Here is a 20,547-nt window from a genome sequence, read left to right as displayed (position 1 = left end):
TTCCCCTCAAATTTTAGCTCAGGAAGCCTTTCCGGACCCTGAGATTCTTAGTGGACACAACCTGCCCTCCGACTCATCCCCATTACCATCTGCCCTGTCTTGATGGGACTTCTTCCTACCCGAAATTGCCTTTTGCTTCTGCTGGTTTCTTGCCCTCTCCACCGCTGGCAATGCCCAGTCCACGAGGAAAACAGGGCAGTTTGTTCCTGCAGCTGACCAGCATCTGGAGGCTTAAGAAATGTTGAGCGAATGATTGAATGAATGACTACCAGCAGAGAAGGGGTTTGCCCTGGGGAGAGCCGTTACTCCCAGTCACGTCTCATTCTTGCCAGGTTGGGAGAGGCACATTGATCTGATTGACAGGAGGGCTAACCCCCCAGCAAATGTCCTAGTCTGTTGCGTTTGGTACCAGCTAGGGGGCAGGGAGTGGGCTGGGTGGACCACGTACTAGCCTTTGTAGATTTTAAAATAACCCCAGAGGAGAAAGACACCAGCACGAGGCAAGTCCCAAGGGGAGGGGATTTGAGAAGGGACTGAGGGCACAGACTTGTAATAAACCAAAGAGAAGGTGTCGGAAAGGATAACAAAAGATGCGCGATGGCTGGGTCGCCATGGAAACACCACATGGCGCCTGGACCGGAAGACGAGCTGCTTCTTCAAAGTGAATTTCAACTCTGCAGCTTGAAATCCTCCATCCCTCTGTGACCTGATCCGTGGATTTGCCCATAAGCAGCTGAGAAGTAGAGGTCCTGGCACCAGCAGCCCCCAGGAGCTGGAGGTCTGCCAGACAAACAAACGTCTGTGGGAGCGATAGGACTTGACCGAGATGGGAAGCTTGCGCCGGTGAGCCGCTCACCGCGAGAGGACCTTTCTACATCTACCCCACCTGGCGTTCCGGGGCTCCCCCAAACCAGGGTGTTCCCACATGCTCTGCAGGGACCTCGCACGTCAGGGTCACCCTAGGGAGCTTCATAGAATTGCAGAATTTCCAGCCTCCCCCCAAGACCCCTGGGTCAGACGGCAGGGGTGGGGTCTGGGGAATCTGAATTTTCCGTTTCCCCTGGTGAAATTTATGCACACGGGAGTGTGGCAACCAGCTCTTACAGCCCTGCTCCTCTGACTACAGGCGGCCAGGGACGGAGTAAAGGGCGGTGGGCGAGGCAGGGGCCGGAGCATCAGTCTCAGCAGCACAGAAACACGGGTGAGGGGTGAACTGTGAGTAGAAACGTGAGGAGGTGGGTGAAGGGGCTGCAGGCTCTCTGAAGTGAGTCAGCCTGGGTTTGAATTGAGCCCCTATGGCTCTGGAGCTGGCCATGCGGCCTCATCTGTAAAATGAGATGGATTATAAGAGCGCCTCCTGACAGGGCCATGGTGAGGGTTCAGTGGGCTCATATCTGAACAGAGCAGGGCGTGGGCGGGCAGGGCCACAAGGTGGAAGAGGCTGGGTCTCCAGGTTTGGAGAGGAACAGGAAGACCCTTTCGGACTTCGAGAATTCAACTTTTATGGTGTTCAGCCACTGAGGATTGGGGGCTGTTTGTTACGGAGCAGCTGGCCTTCCCTGACTAACACCAGGCTGTTAACAAGTGGCCTGCGACCCGGGAGGTTCAGCTCCTTGTGAGTCTGTGCAAGGATGTTCTGTGGAAGGAATGGGCAAAGGGGATCCAGCCTTCAGCTTGGTTAAAAGCTTCTATGGCTGCTCCCCAAATTCTCTCCAGGAGCCTTATCTATATGGTTGGAAGGGAAACTTGGAAAGAGGGCGGCTCCCCCCCACAGACTCAGCCTCCAGGAGTCGATCTTTCCCCAGAGGCAAAACGACTCTCTCAGTTAACTTCCATCAGATCTGGCGGACTTGATGCCTGCTGTCCACACATCAGAGAGAGAGGGTTTTGCTTCTCCGCTAGGAGAGTGTGTGTGTGTGTGAGTGTGAGCGTGTGTGTGTGCATGTGTGTGTTGTGAGACTGTGTGCTCGTGTGTGTGTGTGCTTGAGGAGGGGTGGTGGGAGTGTGGTACCAGCCAGCGTCCTGGGAAATATCCCAAGTCACAAAATAAACAAGGAAGCTTTTCCTTCCTGGTGGTAATGTAAAACAGTTTAACAGTAAAACAAACAACACTTTGACATCAAACACAAAACGTCACATGAATTTTAAAGATAGAGCTGGAGATTTCAAGAAAGATTCCCCATTGCTCCAGAAGATGGCCCATCCCCTGGGGAAGGGGTTATCCTCCTCCTTCTCCAGAGCCGCCCCTTGGAAGGAAAGTTTGAGAAACATCGATCCAGAGACCAGCGGATCCTAAATACAGCTCCATAGACGGGCTTGGGGCTGGCTGTGTGTAGGACTCACTTTGGACACTTGCTGGGCGTTCAGATTCTCACGCCCACCCCAGAAAGCCTAATTCAGCAGGGTGGATAAAGGGTGTGTGTGTGTGTGTGTGTGTGTGTGTGTGTGTGTGTATGTATCTCTCTATCTTGCTAAATTGTTTTTCTTTTCTTCTTTTTTTTTTTTTGGTGAGGAAGATTGTCACTGAACCAACATCTGTGCCAATCTTCTCTATTTTGTGTGTGAGACGCCACCACAGCATGGCTTGATGAGCGGTGCATGGGTTCACACCCAGGATCCGAACCTGCAAACCCTGGGCAGAACACACTAACTTAACCACTACTCTACTGGGCTGGCCCCTCTCGCTAAATTTTTTAGAGGTACAGTTCACATACAGTGAAATGCACACATTCTAAGTTTATAGTTTGATCAATTTTGACAAATATTTATCCCCAAGGCTGTCACCCATGTCTCTAACGTGCCTCTTACCACTCAGTTCTCCCCAGCAACCACTGTTCTGATTTCTGTCACCATCGAGTAGTCTCATCTGTTCTAGAACTTGACATCAATCCGTGTTTCTCAACCTCGGCACGCCTGACGTTTTGAGTCAGATAATTCTTTGCTGTGGGGAGCTGTCCTGTGTGTGGTGGGACGGTTGGCCGAACTCCTGGCCTCCCCTCGTAACAGCTTCTACCCACCAGCTGTGACAGCCGGAATCATCTGCAGACATCGCAGATGTCCCGTGAGCTGAGAACCACGGATATAAATGAAATCATGCAGTACATCTTGTTATGTCTCATGCCTTCTTTCACTCGGTATGTTTTTGTGATTTTTCCCTGCTGTTGAGTGTCCCATAATTTGTTCCTTCTTATTTTCGAGGGGGATTCATTGTAAGAATATGCCACAATTTATCCATTCTCCTGTTGGTGGACACCGGGGCTGCTTTCCTTGTTTGGTTTGTATAAGTAAAGTTACTATCAATATTCACGTACGTCTTTTTGTGACCATATATTTTCATTTTCCTTGGATAAATACCTCAGAGTGGAATTGCCAGGTCATAGGGTGGATGTAAGTTGAACATTTAAGAAGCTACCAGTTGTCCGACATGGGTTACCATTTTCCCTTCCACCAGCAAATGTGAGCCTCTCTGTTGTTTCACACCCTTGCCAACACTTGGCATTGCCCTTCTTTTTCATTTTAGCCATCCTAATAGATACACCATGGGATCTATATTTTTTACACCATCTTGGATAAGTCTCATGAACAGATGTATTAGTTATCTATTGCCGCATAGCAAATTATCCCAAAACTAGTGGCTTAAAGTAGCACTTACCGTGTCACAGTTTCTGAGGGTCAGGGTTGTGGTCATGGCGCCGCTGGTCCTCTGGCTCAGGGTCTCTCACAGGCTGCCGGGTTGTCCTCATCTGAAGGCTCGATCGGGGAAGGATCCGAGTTCGCTCCCGCGGCTGTTGCAGGATTCAGTTCCCCCCGGGCGCCCTCAGGTCCTCCCCGAGTGGGCCTCTCCCTGGAGCAGCTCTCTGCGTTGCAGCCTGTTCAACAGAGGGGCGGGCGACATGGAATCTGATTCTTCTGTCACCTAATCTCAGAAGTGACCTCCCATCCCGTTTGCCGTTTCTGTTCATCAGATGCAAGTCACGAGGGCCGGCCCACGCTCAAGGGACAGGGGTCACACAGGTGAGCAGACAGGGGATGAGGGGCCCCGGGAGCCATTGTAGAAGCATCTGCCACAGCAGCTCTGGTGTGAGAGGAAGCTTGGTCTAGACCAGAGCTTCTCAAACCCTCTGTGGGGAAAGGACCTATTTGTTTTGTTTTCACATCTACTTATTTAATCACAAATGAGTAAAAGAGCGTTCATGTGCTGGCCACAATGCACAAACCCCACTTTGCATAGCACTGGTCTACGCCCCAAGTCAAAAAAGTCTTTCCCACACTTATTGAGGGTTTGCTGTGCCAGCCTCTGAGCTAAGAGCTCTCTACCTGTTGGCTCATCTGCTCCTCCATCCAACCCCAGGAGATAGGTGCTATTGTTAGCATGCTCATTTACAGATGAAGAAACAGAGAGGTTAATTAATCAGACCCAAGATCACACAGCAAGTAATTGGCAGAACCTGGACTCCAACCAGGCTGTCTTGTTTTAGAGCTTGGACACTGACCACCAGGCTGTATGTCAAACTCTTATACACACGTTGGCATGCGTGAGTACCAGTGTTAGGACCCGGAGGGGCAGAAGCTGGCAGGCCCCTCTCCCCTGGCCCAGCTCCCGTCTGAGGGGGGCTTCCCTGTGCTCAGCTGCAGACCCCAGGCGCAGTGGCCTGTGTGTGTCATCGTCCAAATATTCTATGTCCAGCTCTCCTCTCTGCTCTCTCTTCTTTAAAGTTCGAGTATGAGGGGCAGAGCTGTCTGTCCTCTTCTGCAGCCGAGTCTGCTTGCCCACCCGTAACTTCCTGGGTACTGTGATGCTTTAAGATGGATGCCCCAGCATGAAAACTCAAATTAATAGGCAGTCTTTCCGTGAAAAAATTAATCATGTCGCAAAAGGGGTCGTCTAGGTCTCTGGTAAGGTGAGCATTCGTTTACAGATCATTAACTACGTGATTAATTTCTCTTTTTTCCAACATAAACCCCATAAGGAAAGGCCAGCATCTGTCTTGTTCACGTCTGTGTTCCTAACATGTAGCATAGGACCCGCCTGTAGTCGGCTCAATAAATATTTGTTCATTAAATGAAGGTTCAGGTCCCTCCCCAACCCCCCGCCCCAAGCCATCTGTCTTAGCCCAGATGTTGGGGAAGCTGAGCCCTCCCGAGGCCTCCAGCCGCTCTGCATCAGGAAATGCATCAGGGATGCAGGAGGGGGTGGGGGAGGGAGGGCACGTCACCGAGCCCGGCTGGTGTCAAGACCGACTGCTGCATCTCGAGATGTCATCTTCTAAAAGGCCAGGGAAGACACTGTTGGGAGGAGTAGTGAGGAAGAAGGGAGAAGAATTCAGTGTCTGACCTCCAGCTCACCGTGGTCCAGTTGGGACTCTTGGCACATCTGGGCTGCCCTTGGGTAGACACAGAGCATCCCTGGGGGTCTCACACCTGAGGGGCCACTGAGAAGCCCCAGGGCAGGTGGCAGGAGGGGCGGGCATGGGATTGAAGCGAGGCACTGTGGAGCTGTGCCCACGTGAAGCTGCTCGGCGTCTGAGGAAGTGGTCTGAGCCCCGGAGACGGGTGAGGCAGGACGATCCCGGGAGACGTGTCAGAGGGGCTGATGCGCCATCTGAGAGCTTCTCCTGTCTCTGCACCTGCGATGCCAGGAACCACTGGGCATTCTGGAAACTTCCCTGATTCATCCTGCACCTGTATTTCTGGGCCCTCTCCCCTGGATTCAAGGGACGTTTGGAGAGAGAATCCCTGTTTCCAAGCTCGCCCCTCCCACATGGCTGTAAGGCTTGTGCGCAGGTCCTTCTAGAGGGACTGCTCCCCGGGGCGTTGCTTCCTCCCAGGCATTCTTGCGCTCCACCTGTAATCCTTGCCCGGGCCCCTCCCTCAAGTCCCGAGCCTCTTTTCTGCCTTTTGGGCGCTGAAGTTGAAGCTATTTAAGTGGAAACGGATGCAATTGAAAGATGTGGCGGAACCAGGATTTTGAAATGTAATAAATAAGATTGTACAAGAGAACGAGATAGGTTTCTATCTCACTGCTGCCTTCACTGCTTGGAGAGGCTCATGTAGCAGTGATCAGACGGCTCTCCGCCTGGTCAACGGCTAGAAGTCACTCTCCACTAAAGGCAGCCATTGCCGCACAGGATGGTGCCAAGACAGGCAGGAATAAACAGCGAGTGTGGATGCTTTGGGTGGACTCAGAGAGGTCGGGTAGGGGGTTGGTGTTACCCTAGGCAGAATTTCTCTGCACAGGGTCGTGATCTCCTGGGATGCTCATTAAAGATGTAGTGCATCCATATAGGATGCTCTTGGCTGCAAGTCACAAAGACCCCAATTCAAACCATCGTGAACAATAACAGTACTGTTCGTTAAAGGGCAGAGGTAAGACAAATTTCAGGTTTGCTTGACTCGGTGGCTTAATGACACTGTCACCAGAGACGCAGCTTCCTTCTGTCTCTCCACCTGGCTGGCCATCACATCGGCTTTGTCCTACAGCTGACTGTCCTTGCAGTCACCAGCCGGGGCCACATGCTTCCTGCCCAGCGGGGGAGACAATCTCTTCTGCTACTATGGGATGCAAGTCCTTCTGTTCTGTCTGGGTTGGCTTCCCCAGGACAGGTGCCAACTCCTGGGCCAGAAACAGTCCCCAAGATAATGCCAAGAACTGACGGGATCAGGCCAAAGGGAAGCGGAGGCTGGAGTGGGACCCAGAAAACCAGGTGACCTGGAGGCAAGGCAGAGGGGAGGGGGCATGGATACTGATGGACGAGCAAGACAAGTCCAGCCTCCTGCTCTGGGGGTGCATTTTAAGCCCTGGTCACAGGCTCCTGAGCTCATCAGGGGCCCACAAACTGAGACCCATGGACCCGGGAGGAACAGGGACCCAGGCTCTGCGGAGCCTAAGGCAACACAGGGTGAGCCTCACTCAGAACTGAGCCAGATGACAAGTTCTGCAGGAAACATGCCAAATTGGCCAGATTGGATCAAATTGGGAATTCATCAACGGCTCTTTTGTAAAATGATTGAACTGGGATGAAACCAAATACAAATACAAAAGTGTTCCCCAAACCAGCCAAACGGCCTTCTTTCTGCCCCAACAAGTGGCAGGATGGGACGACACCAAGAAGCGGGCGCGTGGTCCGGCGGCCCGCGGGAAGCTGAGCGCTTTTGTGCTGGAGAACAGGAGGGAGTGGCTGTGGATCGAAGCCCGGGAGGCTCTGATCTCCACTTAGCATCCAGCATCCAAGGCAACAGGGACGTTTTTGAGAAGCAGCTGCAGGACAGTGGGAATGACACAAATGTGAAGCCAAAATCTCTGGAGGCTTGATTATACAGCACTTGTCAATCGTCTGACCTTGAACTTCCTCGAGCCTCCGTGTCCTCCCGGTGAAATGAATAATAAATGGAACTCAGGCTTGGATGACATGTTAGAAGTGGACACGTCTTTGTGGAGGATCAAAGGACGTGGGGACGTCAGTCACTGCTCTGTGCGTCTCCTCCCGGGGCCCTGGGCCGCAGCCATTCCCCACCCTTCCCTCTGCTTTCCGATCCCCGTTCCTTCAAGGTCCAGCTCTCCGCCGGCTCCTCCGTGGCCTCCCGGACCCTTCCGCTTCCTGCTCCTGTATCGTCTGCTCTCCCATCGGTTCTTTCCAAGACTGCCGGCTGCCTGCTTTGGCGCTGCCGTCCGGGACTGCCCAACACCCCTGTCACTCGCTCTCCTGTTTGCGATTCTCTCCCCGACTCACCTGTACCTGCAAATAAAGAACTGTGTCCCCACCTCTTTGTAGCTCAGAGTGGGAATGGAACAAACCTTGAAATCCATCCCCTGCCCCTTGGTGACAACTCAGAGGTGAAGTCACCTGCCAAAGTTACTGGCTCTGGCGTAGGCTCCGTGCTAGAAGCCAGGCCTCTCGGCCGAAGCCCAGTGACACTCTCAACGAGCTGGAGGTGCCAAGGGGACCTGATTTTGCAAATCACTCCAGTCTCTTCCCAGGCGACTAGTCGCTCTGTGTGTCAATGACAAACGTTTCTGCTGGGGGGATGCTGTGCCTGGCACAGGCTCAAAGGCAGCAAAAGGGTTGGGATCCACGGATGCTGTGGGCCCGGGAGCCAGACTGACGTCGGTTTAATCCTCTGCCACTCTCACTGTGTGCCCCCGGGCGGCTTCACCCCGTCTCTGTCAGCAATGCTCTGGAGCCCGTGGGCACCGGGCACGCCCTGCACACATCAGGAGAGCCGTGTCCTTGCTGGGGTGGCATCCTCGCCTGCTGGGCGGTGTTTCCGAGAGAGGAGTGGAGTGTTCTAGCCCATCGAGGCCCCTTAGGGAGTTCTGGGGAATATGGGAGCAGTGCAGGGGCAGCAGCCACAGGCGGCCTGCAGGAGAGGCTGGCTCCAGCCTCTCGCCCCGCTGAGCCCTGCTGCGCCTCCTCATGCGTGCTGCATCTGTTGTCCAGTCGATGAGGAGAATTAGGAGTGCCCCTGTCACCAAGGTCCAGCCTCCCTCGGGAATGGTTGGGCACAGAGTGTCAGCAGGGCAGACGTGCAGGATTTATCCCTCTGTACTGAAATGCTGAGGGTGCAAGTACTGTCGACATGAGCTTTGAAACAGTGTAAACTTTTAAACACACTTCCCAACTCCCGGGCGGAACAGCCTTGACCCCTAGCCAGCCCTCCAGTGGCCACAGGGAGCGGAGGGCAGGACAACGAGCGTGGAGGGCAGGAGGCTTCTGGGGGGACCCTGCCGAGGGTCAGTACCTGCCTTAAGCTGGGGGTCTTTGTGGGCGCCCACTCAGGGGGCCAGCATTTCAAGCTCTAGACCTTCTCGTCAATCCCCGATTTCCTGGGGACTGGGCAGGCCGCTGGTGTTTCTGCTTGTCACACGACTTTGAATTCCTCGAGTAGGAGATATTTCAGCCTAACGGAGGCAAAGATAGAAGATCCAGCTCCCGTGGGACAAAGCCTTGTGTCCTTAAGCCTTGACAAACAGGTGGGTCTTTAAGTAAAGAAAAAGATGCCCTTTCCTCCAGGCGAACTAAGCCCTACCCCAGGGCACACAGCTGGGCAAAAGGTGCACATACTGCATTTCACAGCACTGTCAACCAGGCACCTTGGTGCAGTGCACAAACCAGACAACTGAACATGGCAGCCCTAGCCACAGGTACATATTGCATGCTCCCCATGAGTAGACACCAGGGACACAGGAGGACAAGACATAACCCCTGTGCCTATGGAGCTCACACACTGGTGGGAGAGACTGGGTACAAACAGGCCAACCTCTGATGAAAATAATATAGGGTGAGCTCAATGCTGTAAAGCAAAGAGCAGGTTGTGGGGGTAGGGAGGGACAGGCTCGGGCAAGGGACTTAATCAGAGAGGTGGAGTTGGGTGGGTGGTTTAAGGGGTGGGCTCGGGGGCCAGAAGCCAGATCCGGAAAGACTTCAGCCTGTTTGAGAAGCAGGGGCTCGGCAGCTGGAGGGGAGCAGACGGAGAGGGGCTGGGGACAATGCCAGGGAGGCGAGCAGGGCCAGGCAAGCCCTGAGAGGTCACCGCAAGGAGTTTGGGTTTTGTTCTAAGTGTGGTGGGACCACTGGCGTTTCCGAGCCATTGGTTGCAGAAGGAGAAGGAGAGAAGGAGTAAGAGATTGAGACAAGGAGGGGAGAAAACAAAGAGACAAGTGGCACAGATGAGAGCGGAGGGGGAGAGCGGCGGGGGAGGGCCAGGTAACACCCCCGGGGATGGCAGACGCACGGACAGCGGGGGGATGGACGGACCGGGAGATGGACGAACAGAGCCGGCATCTGGCGGGCTCAGGATGCTGTGGATTCTGGTGGGCTCGGAGACAATCTGTTGCTTTCCCAGGTGCTGCTCCTCAGAGCAGCAAGGAGCCACACCCTCCCTCTGCCTCCTGGGAAAGCGCAGGTCGTCGCTTCTCCCTGCGGGTGGACAACAGGCGGGACGTCCTCTTGTGGGCTAATCACAGTGATTTGTGTTTGCAGTTCAACGTCCAAAAATCCGCGGAGCCCGTGCAGCCCCGAGCGCTCCTCAAGTTCCCAGACATCTACGGCCCCCGGCCGGCCGTGACGGCCCCAGAGGTCATCAACTACACGGACTACACGCTGAGGCCCACGGAGGAGCCGGCGCCCGCCAGCCCCCAGGCCCCGAGGGACAGCCGCCTCAAGAGGCAGGTCACCGAGGAGCTGTTCATCCTTCCTCAGAATGGTAGGGGTCCTCAGCCACTCGCTGTCCCCTGGGCGACTCTCCTGGGGGCCAGGGCTGGGAGGAGTGTTGAGAGCATCTCTATAGATGCTGGGCGTGGCCAGCCCCGGCATCCGCGGCATTTAACACCGGGCAAGCAGATGGACCCAGGGCCTCGGAGTCACAGTCCTTTATTCCTGCTGCCGTGGGGCCACGTCGCATCCCCTCGAGGCCTCCAGCTTCCCACTGGGAACTGGAGAGTCCCTTTCAAGCCGTGTGTGCAACTGTGGAGAGGGGATAAACAGCCGGGATTAAACCACGGGCTTCAGAGTCCTAGGATTAATTCTCTGACCTTTTATATGCTCACTGTGTGGCCTTGGTGATGTTGCTAACTTCTCTGGGTCTCAGTTTCTTCATCTATCAAACGGGATCATACTATTACCTGCCTGGTAGGGTTGTTGTAAAGTGTAAATAAAATAATGCATATAAAGTGCTCAACTTAGGGCTTCATGCAAAGGACGTAATCGAGACATATTATTATTACTCTTTCTTTTCTCATCAGCATCAGCATCAAGAATGGCACCCCTTCAGGGCTGCAGGGCTGTGCTGGACACGGGGACGGATTTGTGAAGCAGAGACACAGTCCCTAACCCAAGGAGAATGGAGGGTTGTCTTAGGGAGGCAAAAAATACAGCCAGGAGAATGGCTTGCTGTGTGGCTCGGGGTTTTGTTTTGGTTGGAGAGGGAGACGGTGGGAACAGAGGCAGCGCAGCCAGTTGTGACATTGACCTCCCTCGGCCTGACACATCTAGCCTGGATACAGCTGTACCTGATGCCAGCAACTGAGTGGGTGACCCCCAACTCAGCCCAGAACACAGTGATCAGCCTGGGGTTGCTTCAAGAACAGATTTACGTAGTGCCTGTGGCATGAACGAATCCTGGTGGGCTTTTTGCCTCCAGGTTTGCAGCCCACGTTTAGATAGATGTAAAATAGACTCATGGAGGACTCAAGAGCTTAAACTTGGAGGGCGGGGGGCAAGGTGCACGAGGGCCCCTGGGGGTGGTCATCATAATCGTAATCCCAGAAGGGCTCCCCTTCCTTGGGAAACCCAGTTTTCTCAAAGATGAAGCCAGAGTGGACACTCTCCACCAAGGAGGGCAGGAGAGCACATCAGAGTCCGGGACTTTGAAGAATTCAGAACACGTTCGTTCGTTTTCTCCATTTCATGGTTCCTCATTCCTTTCCTCCCCCTAGAAGGCAACGACTGAGTCCTGAGTCCACAGCAATCCATCAAGAGCTGATTAGTTCAGCAACATTGACCAGAGGCGAGGGAGCGGGGGGAGGAGGACGCCAGGTGGAACAGACACCGCCCCCACGATGTGCCCCCCACCCCAGCGTTGATGCTCAGTGGCTCCTTGCTGGCTTGAAGTGCTGTTTCTTGACGCTGAGTCCCCTCTTGCGTTTCCAGCTGGTGCTGCCTTTGGTTTGATCTCCCCTTGGTCTTGATTCTGAAGGCTCAGGTGGTCTCTGCTCTGAGAGCTCTCGAGGCTGCCACCAAGCTCCTTCTGACACCGATCTTGCTGCGGTTGTCCCCGTGGTGTCCTTGGAAGTCACAAGCATTCTGCTTCTCTTTATGACCATTGCTCACATCCTGGTCCATCTCTTCTTCTCTCACACCCTCCAGGGAGCGTTTCCACTACTTGCAGGGACCCAATAATGAACCGTTTTGGAAATTAAATGCTCCTTTATATTTCTGCCCTTGAAATTCATTCTGAAAATCGAAAATCTTTTAAATTTCCATATGCTTAAAGTGGAGGCTGCAGTAGCCGCTGGATCCTTTAATTCTTGTAAAACATCTGCTAAAGGGAATCTCCCAGATGTTTGGCTCCTCTTCAAGTGAGGGGCAGAGTGAGCAATATTTGTGGTTTTGGGAACTTCTGAATTAAAGATAAGGTCATCCCTCATCCAGCAAGTATTTATTGAACATTCGCTAACGTCAAATCCACTCTTCCTGACCTTGTCCCCCAGCGTCTGCTCCTGCCTCGTTCTGCGACATTCGTCTCCAGCCATGAGCTCCTGGGGAGCAGGACCTGGGCGCTGTGGGAGAGGTGGAGCTGCAGATGGGCTGGGGCTGGTTTCGCGGAAGCAGGGTGACCAGAACGAGTGACACAGGCTGTGACAGTTCCCCTTACTGAAAGCTCGCCTTGGGCTTTTTTCCCCGCTTTACGTGAGTTTAATGCTCACAGTAACTCTAGGAAGAAGGACCATCTGTCATTCCCATTGTAAAGATGAGAAAACTGAGGTTCGAAGAAGTCAAGGATCTTCTCCAAGGTCACGTGACTGTTGTGCAACAGCTGGTGTCTGACACCGAGCCCGTGTCTTGCCGACTGGGTGGGCTGCCGCGGCCTCTGGAAATGTAATGCCCGGGACACCGGCATGGCTCTGGTGCAGCCACCACGAGTTCACCCCCTCCCCCCCGCACCAGGAAGCTCCGGTTTAGATTTGTGCCACAGGTGGCAGAGACGGGAAAGGTGTGATGCGGGGACAGGACCGCGGCGCGGGTGGCAGTGACGGCTTGCCCCTCTTTGCAGGTGTGGTGGAGGATGTCTGTGTCATGGAGACCTGGAACCCTGAGAAGGCTGCCAGCTGGAACCAAGCGCCCAAACTCCAGTACCGCCTGGATTACGACCGGCAGAAGGCGGAGCTGTTTGTCACTCGCCTGGAAGGTAGGCGTTTAGCTGACTTTCTCGGACTTCCGTGTGTCCGTCTCCGCCGGAGGGGCTGTGCGGGCGGGACGGGGGCGCCTGTGGCTGGCGGGAGCGCGGCTGCTGGGTTCGCACTCTGTCACAAACAGACCCGGAAATGCGGGATGCCTAGAACAGGGGTTTTTCTCTCTCTAAGTGACAGTCCAAAGGGGAGATCCCGGGTTGGTGGACGTCCTTCCTCTGGATGGTGATTCAGGGACCATGCTCCGTGGCTCCATAACCCCCTCAGGCCCCCTTGTCATTTACTGGGGATACTCGGAGAGGGCACAACCGGGCCTTAAAAGCCACAACCCGCACACGCATGCATCACTCCTGCTCACAGCCCATTGGCTGGAGCCCAGTCACATGGCCACGGACTGCAAAGCAGCCTGGGAAATGTGGCCTAATGGGTACCAACAGGAAAAGGAAGTGGGTTTTTGGTGAATCGCTAGCCATCTCTGCCCCAGGTGCCTTCCCGTTGGACAGGGCTTCATGCCAGACACAGAGGGTGTTCTGAATGGTCAGCAAAGCATCTGGATTCCTAGAGCCAGGTGGTCTTTCCCATGGGGGTCAGGGTGTCCCTGGTCTACCTACTCTGACAATTCACTTTACCAACAGCAAACAAAGCTACGAGTTTGCAAAGAAATAGAGCTAACCATGGGCAACTCTGGCTCCTAAAAGCTGGAAGCCGTGGGCAGGATAAATCTGACTTCCATACTTAATTTAATTTTTTTGAGGAAGTGTTTTTATTTTTTCTTTCCTTTGTGGTGAGGAAGACTGGCCCTGAGCTAACATCCGTGTCCATCTTCCTCTACTCTATATGTGGGATGCTGCCACAGCATGGCTTGATGAGCAGTGTGTAGGTCCGTGCCTGGGATCCAAACCCGTAAAACGCAGGCCGCCAAAGCAGAGCATGTGAACTTAACCACTATGCCACTGGGCCAGCCCCACCTTTTTACTTTCTTTCAAGATTTTTTAGTGTGTTCGTCTACTTTATTACTTGTGGTCTTCACAATCGTCCCATTGCACAGATGGGAAATTGAGGCCTAACAACATCAGGTGACCTGTCCAAGATCACTCTGACTATTGGTGCCAGAGCCAGGGCTGAGCCCAGGGCCCCTGAAGCTCCGTGCGGAGCTCTTCCTATCAGGACTCAAGGCCCAGCTCCTCCTCTTCCCTTCCTGGGAGGCGCCGGCTGCCCCTTCTAACTGATAGCTGAGGCACCAGTCGATAAGCACGATAAGCACCCGGGTGCAAATTTCCATCCTGTGAAGCATTAAAGACACCAGAGTTCAGAATACAAAACACCATTCCTGAGGTAGCCCAAGGGGTTCACGCCACAAGTGGTTGGGTGGTAAATACGTAAAGTACAGAACAATTACCTTTTCAGTAGCAACACTAGTGAAAGTCAGGGGGCAGTTGGCGGGCCCTGGCCCCCTGGGGACATCTCAGGGTCAGGAGGTCGGGAGGGCTCCAGGAAGCGAGTCTTGTCCCTGTTCTCTGGGAAGACCAGCGTGTGTGACGTTGGTCCCCTTGGAGGATCTGTGGTTTCTCAGTGTCTTGCTGAAAGGTGAGTCCACAAAGCCAGGCGGTCAGTCTGGGGTCTTCCAGACCCCGAGGCCATGACCTTTCAGCCGCATTCGGCAGCTCAGAGCAGGGCCACGCCCATCCCTCCGCTGATGCTTCAGAAGCCGCCTGTCTGTGCTGCTCTCTCCTTGCCTGCAGCCGTGACCAGCGACCACGACGGGGGCTGTGACTGCTACATCCAGGGCAGCGTGGCCAACAGGACGGGCTCTGTGGAGGCCCAGACGGCCCTGAAGAAGCGGCAGCTGCACACCACGTGGGAGGAGGGCCTGGTGCTGCCCCTGGCCGAGGAGGAGCTCCCCGCCGCGACCCTGACGCTGACCCTGAGGACCTGCGACCGCTTCTCCCGCCACAGCGTGGCCGGGGAGCTCCGTCTGGGCCTGGATGGGGCGTCCGTGCCCCTGGGGGCTGCCCAGTGGGGCGAGCTGAAGACCGCACTGAAGGTAGGGTGTCCTCTCCCAGGACAGATGAAACCTGCGGGTGGGGGTGGAGCCTGGGAGGGCAGGACTGGGCCAGCGCTCGGGGCACACACTGCCGAGACCCTCACAGCCCGGGTCAGGGTGTGAAAGTCAAGCTGGAGGCTTGAGAAGGGCGGAGGACTGGAGTAGACCCACAGCCCAGGATTCGGGACTCCTGGTGGCTTTGCTTCTCACCTGCCATGAAAGACACACACACCCAACCCCACTGCCACCACGGAAAACATCCTGTTCGGAGTGTATTGGCTCTGATGGCGACAGCAGTATCCCCATCTAAATTCATTTATGCTCCTTGTGCGCCTACTATGTGCCAGGCACTGCTGGGGAGATGAACACTGGGTACAGCCCCCTCTGTTCATAGAACAAACCGACTGGAGGGACAAATCGGGACAGACAAATGATGAGGGCAGTGGTGATGGTGATTGTGATGAGGATGATGATATCTGACCTGTGCTGAATCCTAAGACGGCCAAGAGAGGCCTACCCAAAGTGTTCTGATGGAAAGTTCTAGAAGGCCTGGTGCACAGTGGTGTTTGGGCTGGACTTTGAAGAAGGGACTGGGGCTCAGGGCAGCCCCAGAGACCCGTGTCCTATGTGGTCACCAGCCCGGGATGGTTCTCCCCACCCCGCTGCTGCTGGGGAGCCATCAGTGGGAAAGAAGCGTTTACTGGGATGCCACACTGTGTGGAGAGGGGTTCCCTGGAAAGCTGACCGTTGTCCCCACAGGCCAGGGAGTGAGGGGTCGGGGAAGGTCAGGGCTGCAGGACCACGTGTGGTCACTCAGGCCCGTGGGTCCAGACCTCATCCAGGGGCCTGCTGTGATGGTGCCTGGAGAGAACTTTCTGGATGACCCATCTCTCAACCAGCTGGTCAGCGCCTTATCTGGAGACTGCACAGCCCACGAAATCTAAAATAGTTACGATCTGGCCCCTCACAGAGAAGTTTGCCTCCGCCTGAGCTAGGGTAATAAAAATACCAAGAAGAGGACAGATTCTTGAGCGGTTTCCAGGCTTCAGTGGCTGCGCTTAGAGCTTTACCCAAGTTCTGTCCCCAACGGACCAGGCAAGAGCGACGCCGTGACAACCCCATTTCCAGACAAGGCAACTGAGGCTGAGGGTAGTTCAGTATCCCTCCCAGGGTCGCCCAGCTGGGACACGGCAAGCTCGACCTCGGGGCTGGGATGGTCCGGATGTGAGTCCCGTGTTGTCCTCCCGCCACCGTGCCACCACGTGTGAGGCCTAATGAGCAGGCGCCTTCCTGTGGACGCTGCAGGAGGGGCAGGGGCCGCCTCACGCCCACCTGCTCCCCTTCTTCCTACGATCTCGTCCTTGCCTTCTTTTTGTCTCTTTCTCAGGCTCAGAAAATTGATGAAAATTGACAGCCACTCTCAGCGGGAACCTGGCTGTTGCCAGGCGCCCTCTCTAATTAGGGCGTGCTTTGGGACGGCTGTGGAATCGCAGCGGGGGGCCCTGGGAAGAGGCGCCGAGACGGGTTTACTCGGCTGGCAGAGCAGCTTTCTGTGGAGACGGAGGGGCTCCTCCAGGCCTTTGGAGGGTGTGGTACCACCTCCCAAAGGGCTGAAATCCAGCCCATCCTGGCAGACGTCTCGGAGACCTACCCCCTTCCATCCCTCCCCTAGAAGGACAAAAATCATTCATTCATTCCACAGATTCCTTGCTGGCTTTCCACCACACGCCAGGCACCGTGCTGGGAGCCAGGACACAGCATTGATTCAGACAAAGCCTGGCGCTCAGGGCTCATCCCCACCATCCTCCTCGTAGTGGTCACTGTTCCGCAGATATGGTCTCACACCCGCCTGGACCACATCACCATGAACGTGAACAATCTCAGAGCGCAGCACGGAGTCAGGAGTAGGAGGTGGCGCTCTCAGTGTCTGAGGCAGGAGAGAGTCGCAAGGCCAGGCTAGGGAGCCCCTCGCCCCAGCTGGAGGGGGCAGGTCATTTGTACAAGGCGGGTGGAGCCCTCAGTCGCCGCAGCCCAGGAGACTTGCTTCTCTCGGTCGGAACGGGTTAACAGAGGTGTCAGCAGTGGCCCAGTTCTCCTGGAGGACACTCAGCCCAAAGTGGCGTGTGCGTCACCGGGAACCACAGAGCGACCCAGACCGGGGGCAGCTTGAATGATTCATTGAGAGCCCAGGAGAAAGATGGGGGGGGGGCGGGAAAAACCAGGGAGAGGATGGAGAAAGAAAGAGGGTTATTTTTGTCGGCAGGTGCTTAAGTTAAGGGCAGATGCTGTTCAAATTCTCTGGCTTTGGTGCAGCTGGCTGGGCTTGTCCCCGGCTCTTGGGAGCCGACACCAAGGGAACGAGCCCTTCACGGGCTCATGGGTCCAGGCTCCTCTCACCCGGTCTGGGGGAAGCAGAGGGCTCAAGCCCGGTCACCTTGTGGCCACAGCCCAGGCCCACCGTCGACCCCCAATAAGTGCCCTTGAATCAGGAGGCTGGTGCCCCTCCCAGCTCCACTGCCCCTCTCTGAGCTCCTAGGCAAGTCTCGGGGCCTCATTTCTCTACCGTGAAGTGAGAGGTCTGTCCACCGAGGGCGCCGGAGAGCCACGGGTTTAGATCTTCGGCTTTGCTGTTGGACCAGACCTCGGTCCAAGGCTCGGTTTTGCTACGTACTGTCTACATGACCTCAGGAGGCAGTGACATGCCCTCTCTGAGCATCAGGGTCTTATGCTTCAAAAGGCAACAATCAGCGTCCCTCCCACTCTTGTGGTTAAGATGAAAGGGACGTCTCACCCTTCTTTCTCACAGCTATTTATTGTGGGTCAACTCTGTGCTGGGTGCTGGGTGCTGGGGACGCCCCTCCGGAGCTTACAGCCTAGTGGGATAGATACATGATTGCATCCAGCACTAAGTAGGTGTTGAATTAACGTTAGCTGCTATTAGTCACGCCATGGCCAACGTTGCTGGCAGTTCCCAAATCATTTTATCATATGGCTAGTGGAGTTGTTGGGGTCACGCTGACATTTTTCCTGGATGAAAGGTGTGTGGCCTGGGCAGAGGGCCAGCCAGCTCCTCCATCCAGCCCGGCTCCCATTCACCCAGAAACAATGTTCCCACTTAATAACCTCGAGAAGTACTGGTTGACCTTCTTGGATAACGAACGGTCACGATCAAAGCAAACAGTTTCATGGTGCATGGAATGTGCCAGGCACTATTCGAAACCATGAAATATTAACTCATTTAATTTCCACCACAACCCTGTTGGGTGGAGATATTATTATTCCCATTTTCCAGATGAAGAAATGGAGGTTTGGGAAAGTTAAGTGACTCACCCAAGGTCACACAGCTGGCAAGTGGCAGGATTGGCGCTGAGACCCGCACAGGCTGGTTCTGGAGTCTTAGCTCTGTCCTTGGACTGTGACAGCCACGGGCCTCCTGTGGGGACTCTTTTGGTCATTTTTGACACTCAGTGGATTTGTCGGAATTCCTAACAAAGCCTTGTAGAAATGTCGGTGGAGACGCCCTGTAAAGCTGTAGACAGGGGGTGGGCGTTCTGGGTGCTTCACAGGGGCGTCAGCACCTCCTGCAAAGCACAGAGACTGCCAGCCGTTTCTGGGGCCCGGCCCTCCCTTGTCTGACTGGCCTTTCGTTGACGCAGTTGGTCATTCTGTTGACCAAGCCAGGCCCCGCTGAGCATTCGTACAGCGCATTATTGACTCTCTCAGCCCTGCAGGGGCTGGAGGAATTATCTTTTAAACAGAGTAATGAATCACAGCCCCCCACTGCCCCAGGAACCTGACAGGTCAAGGCAGTGGTTCTCAAACGGCATTCTCCAGAATCCCAGAGATCTACAGAGATGCCTCAGGAGCCTGGGGGTGGTGAGGAAGGGTGAGGGGGATTCTGGCCCTCTGCCCCCGCCGCATCCTGAGTGGCATCTCCTCGATCTGTTTTATACGTTGGGTGTGAATCCAAGATACGTGGATAATCACAAGAGTCTGTTTGCAAATGAAACAGACTCGTATTGAAACATACACCGCATGTAATTCCTCTGCGCCGCCCTCCCTTCCGCAGGGGTGGAGAACCCGGCGTTGGTGGGTACATGGTTTCCAGGATGCTGTTGGATACGGTCCCGTGTGACCCCAGCCTCGGCATTCGTTAACGTGGCAGATGCCATCTCTAAGCGAGGCACCCATTCCGTGTCCCGTCTTCTGTTCCAGGAGCCGTCTGCAGGAACGGGAGAGGTACTCCTGTCCATCAGCTACCTCCCGGCCGCCAACCGCCTCCTGGTCGTGCTGATTAAGGCCAAGAACCTCCACTCCAACCAGGCCAAGGAGCTCCTGGGGAAGGGTGAGTGGGGTGTGAGAGGGGACAGCCAGGGCGCCTCCCGCCTCCAGGGATGTTCTCAGGGGGAGGTGGCACCTGGGAGGGGTGGGGACCAGTGAGCAGGGAGGCAGAGCTCGAGTCCATCTGTGCCCTCGGCCTCAGGTGTGTCCTCCACCCCGAACTCACAAACTGATTCTGAAGGACACGCTCGATTCTTTAAACTCACGTCCTGGGTCAATGCCATCCATGCAGGCCCATGTGGGAGCCGCCTGGGGGTCCCCACCTTGCAGATCCACCAGAAGAAGCATCAGCCGTCCCCAAGCACACTCCAGCCTCTTGTGTCTTCCAGCCTTTGCCACCCTGCCATCCTCACACCAGCTGAACGTGGGTGATGGCAGAAGGTGTGTGGGTGCCAGGCTGGGCGGCCTGGAGTTTAGGGCATCTGTGCCCTATATCCCCAAAGAAGCATCTCTTCAACATTCTGGAAGCCTCAGTTTTTCCTTCTGGATACCCCAGCTCAGGCCTCAAGTCTTGGGGACCAGACAGGCGCTCTTGTCAGGGCAGGACAGCAGCGGTGGTTAGCCATATGATAGTGGCCCAGGAGCCAAGTGCTCCTGGCAGGATATAAATAAATAGACATTTATAGCAGCATACATGTAAAGAATTGCCAGTGTGATCAGAATCTTTGAGCACAAGATCTTGGGTGAATGAAATCAGAAGAGCTGGTCTCGCTCACAGACTCCTGAGCCAAAGGTCAGAGTTCGCTGTTTTTTCTTCATCCCCTCCAGGCAATTCTTTGCTTCCTGCTCTTTTTTTTTTATAGCTCCTTTCAGGACAATTACAGCTCAACACTCTGTCTCTTAAATATCTCCACTAAAATAACAAACTAACCACCTAGGGGTGATAATTATAGCAATAAATACAGAGTAACAATTATTCTCACGTTAGCTTCGGGAACCTTGACTAATGAAAACGGAAGCCGGTCCCGAGCCTTGTGATGTTCCACGAAAGGTCGCCTGGTGCCCTGTGGGCGGATTTCCTGGGGGGGCAGCTCTGTTGGTGGGGTTCCCGTGGGGGCCAAGGCAGTCTGCCCTCACCCTCCATGTGAGCTCGGGCTCCTCAAGTCAAACTTCCAAAAGAACAGAGGAGAAGAACTCAACCAACCAGCAGGAGACCTGCTGTCCTAAGACAAAAATGCGTGAGTGGAGAACCGAGGGGATGAAGAGACGGGACAGCTTAGTTTTTCTGGTCTGAGTTTGAAATCAAGCTGCAGGA

The 20,547-nt window shown here is 54.8% G+C and overlaps 1 protein-coding gene across 1 annotated transcript in view; it reads left to right on the top strand.

Annotated features, from left to right (window-relative positions):
• Positions 1-20,547, top strand: part of SYT13 (synaptotagmin 13) — a 45,424-nt gene that overhangs the window by 20,896 nt on the left and 3,981 nt on the right. Inside the window, exons 2-5 of the mRNA XM_023653925.2 lie at positions 9,981-10,203; positions 12,772-12,906; positions 14,650-14,951; positions 19,167-19,296. Of these exons, the coding sequence (XP_023509693.1) occupies positions 9,981-10,203; positions 12,772-12,906; positions 14,650-14,951; positions 19,167-19,296 (790 nt within the window). The remainder of the gene's footprint in view (positions 1-9,980; positions 10,204-12,771; positions 12,907-14,649; positions 14,952-19,166; positions 19,297-20,547) is intronic.

This window comes from Equus caballus, chromosome 12 (genome assembly GCF_041296265.1).
Source record: "Equus caballus isolate H_3958 breed thoroughbred chromosome 12, TB-T2T, whole genome shotgun sequence".
In the NCBI taxonomy this organism is placed as follows: domain Eukaryota; kingdom Metazoa; phylum Chordata; class Mammalia; order Perissodactyla; family Equidae; genus Equus; species Equus caballus.
This window is presented reverse-complemented; position numbering and strand designations above follow the sequence as displayed.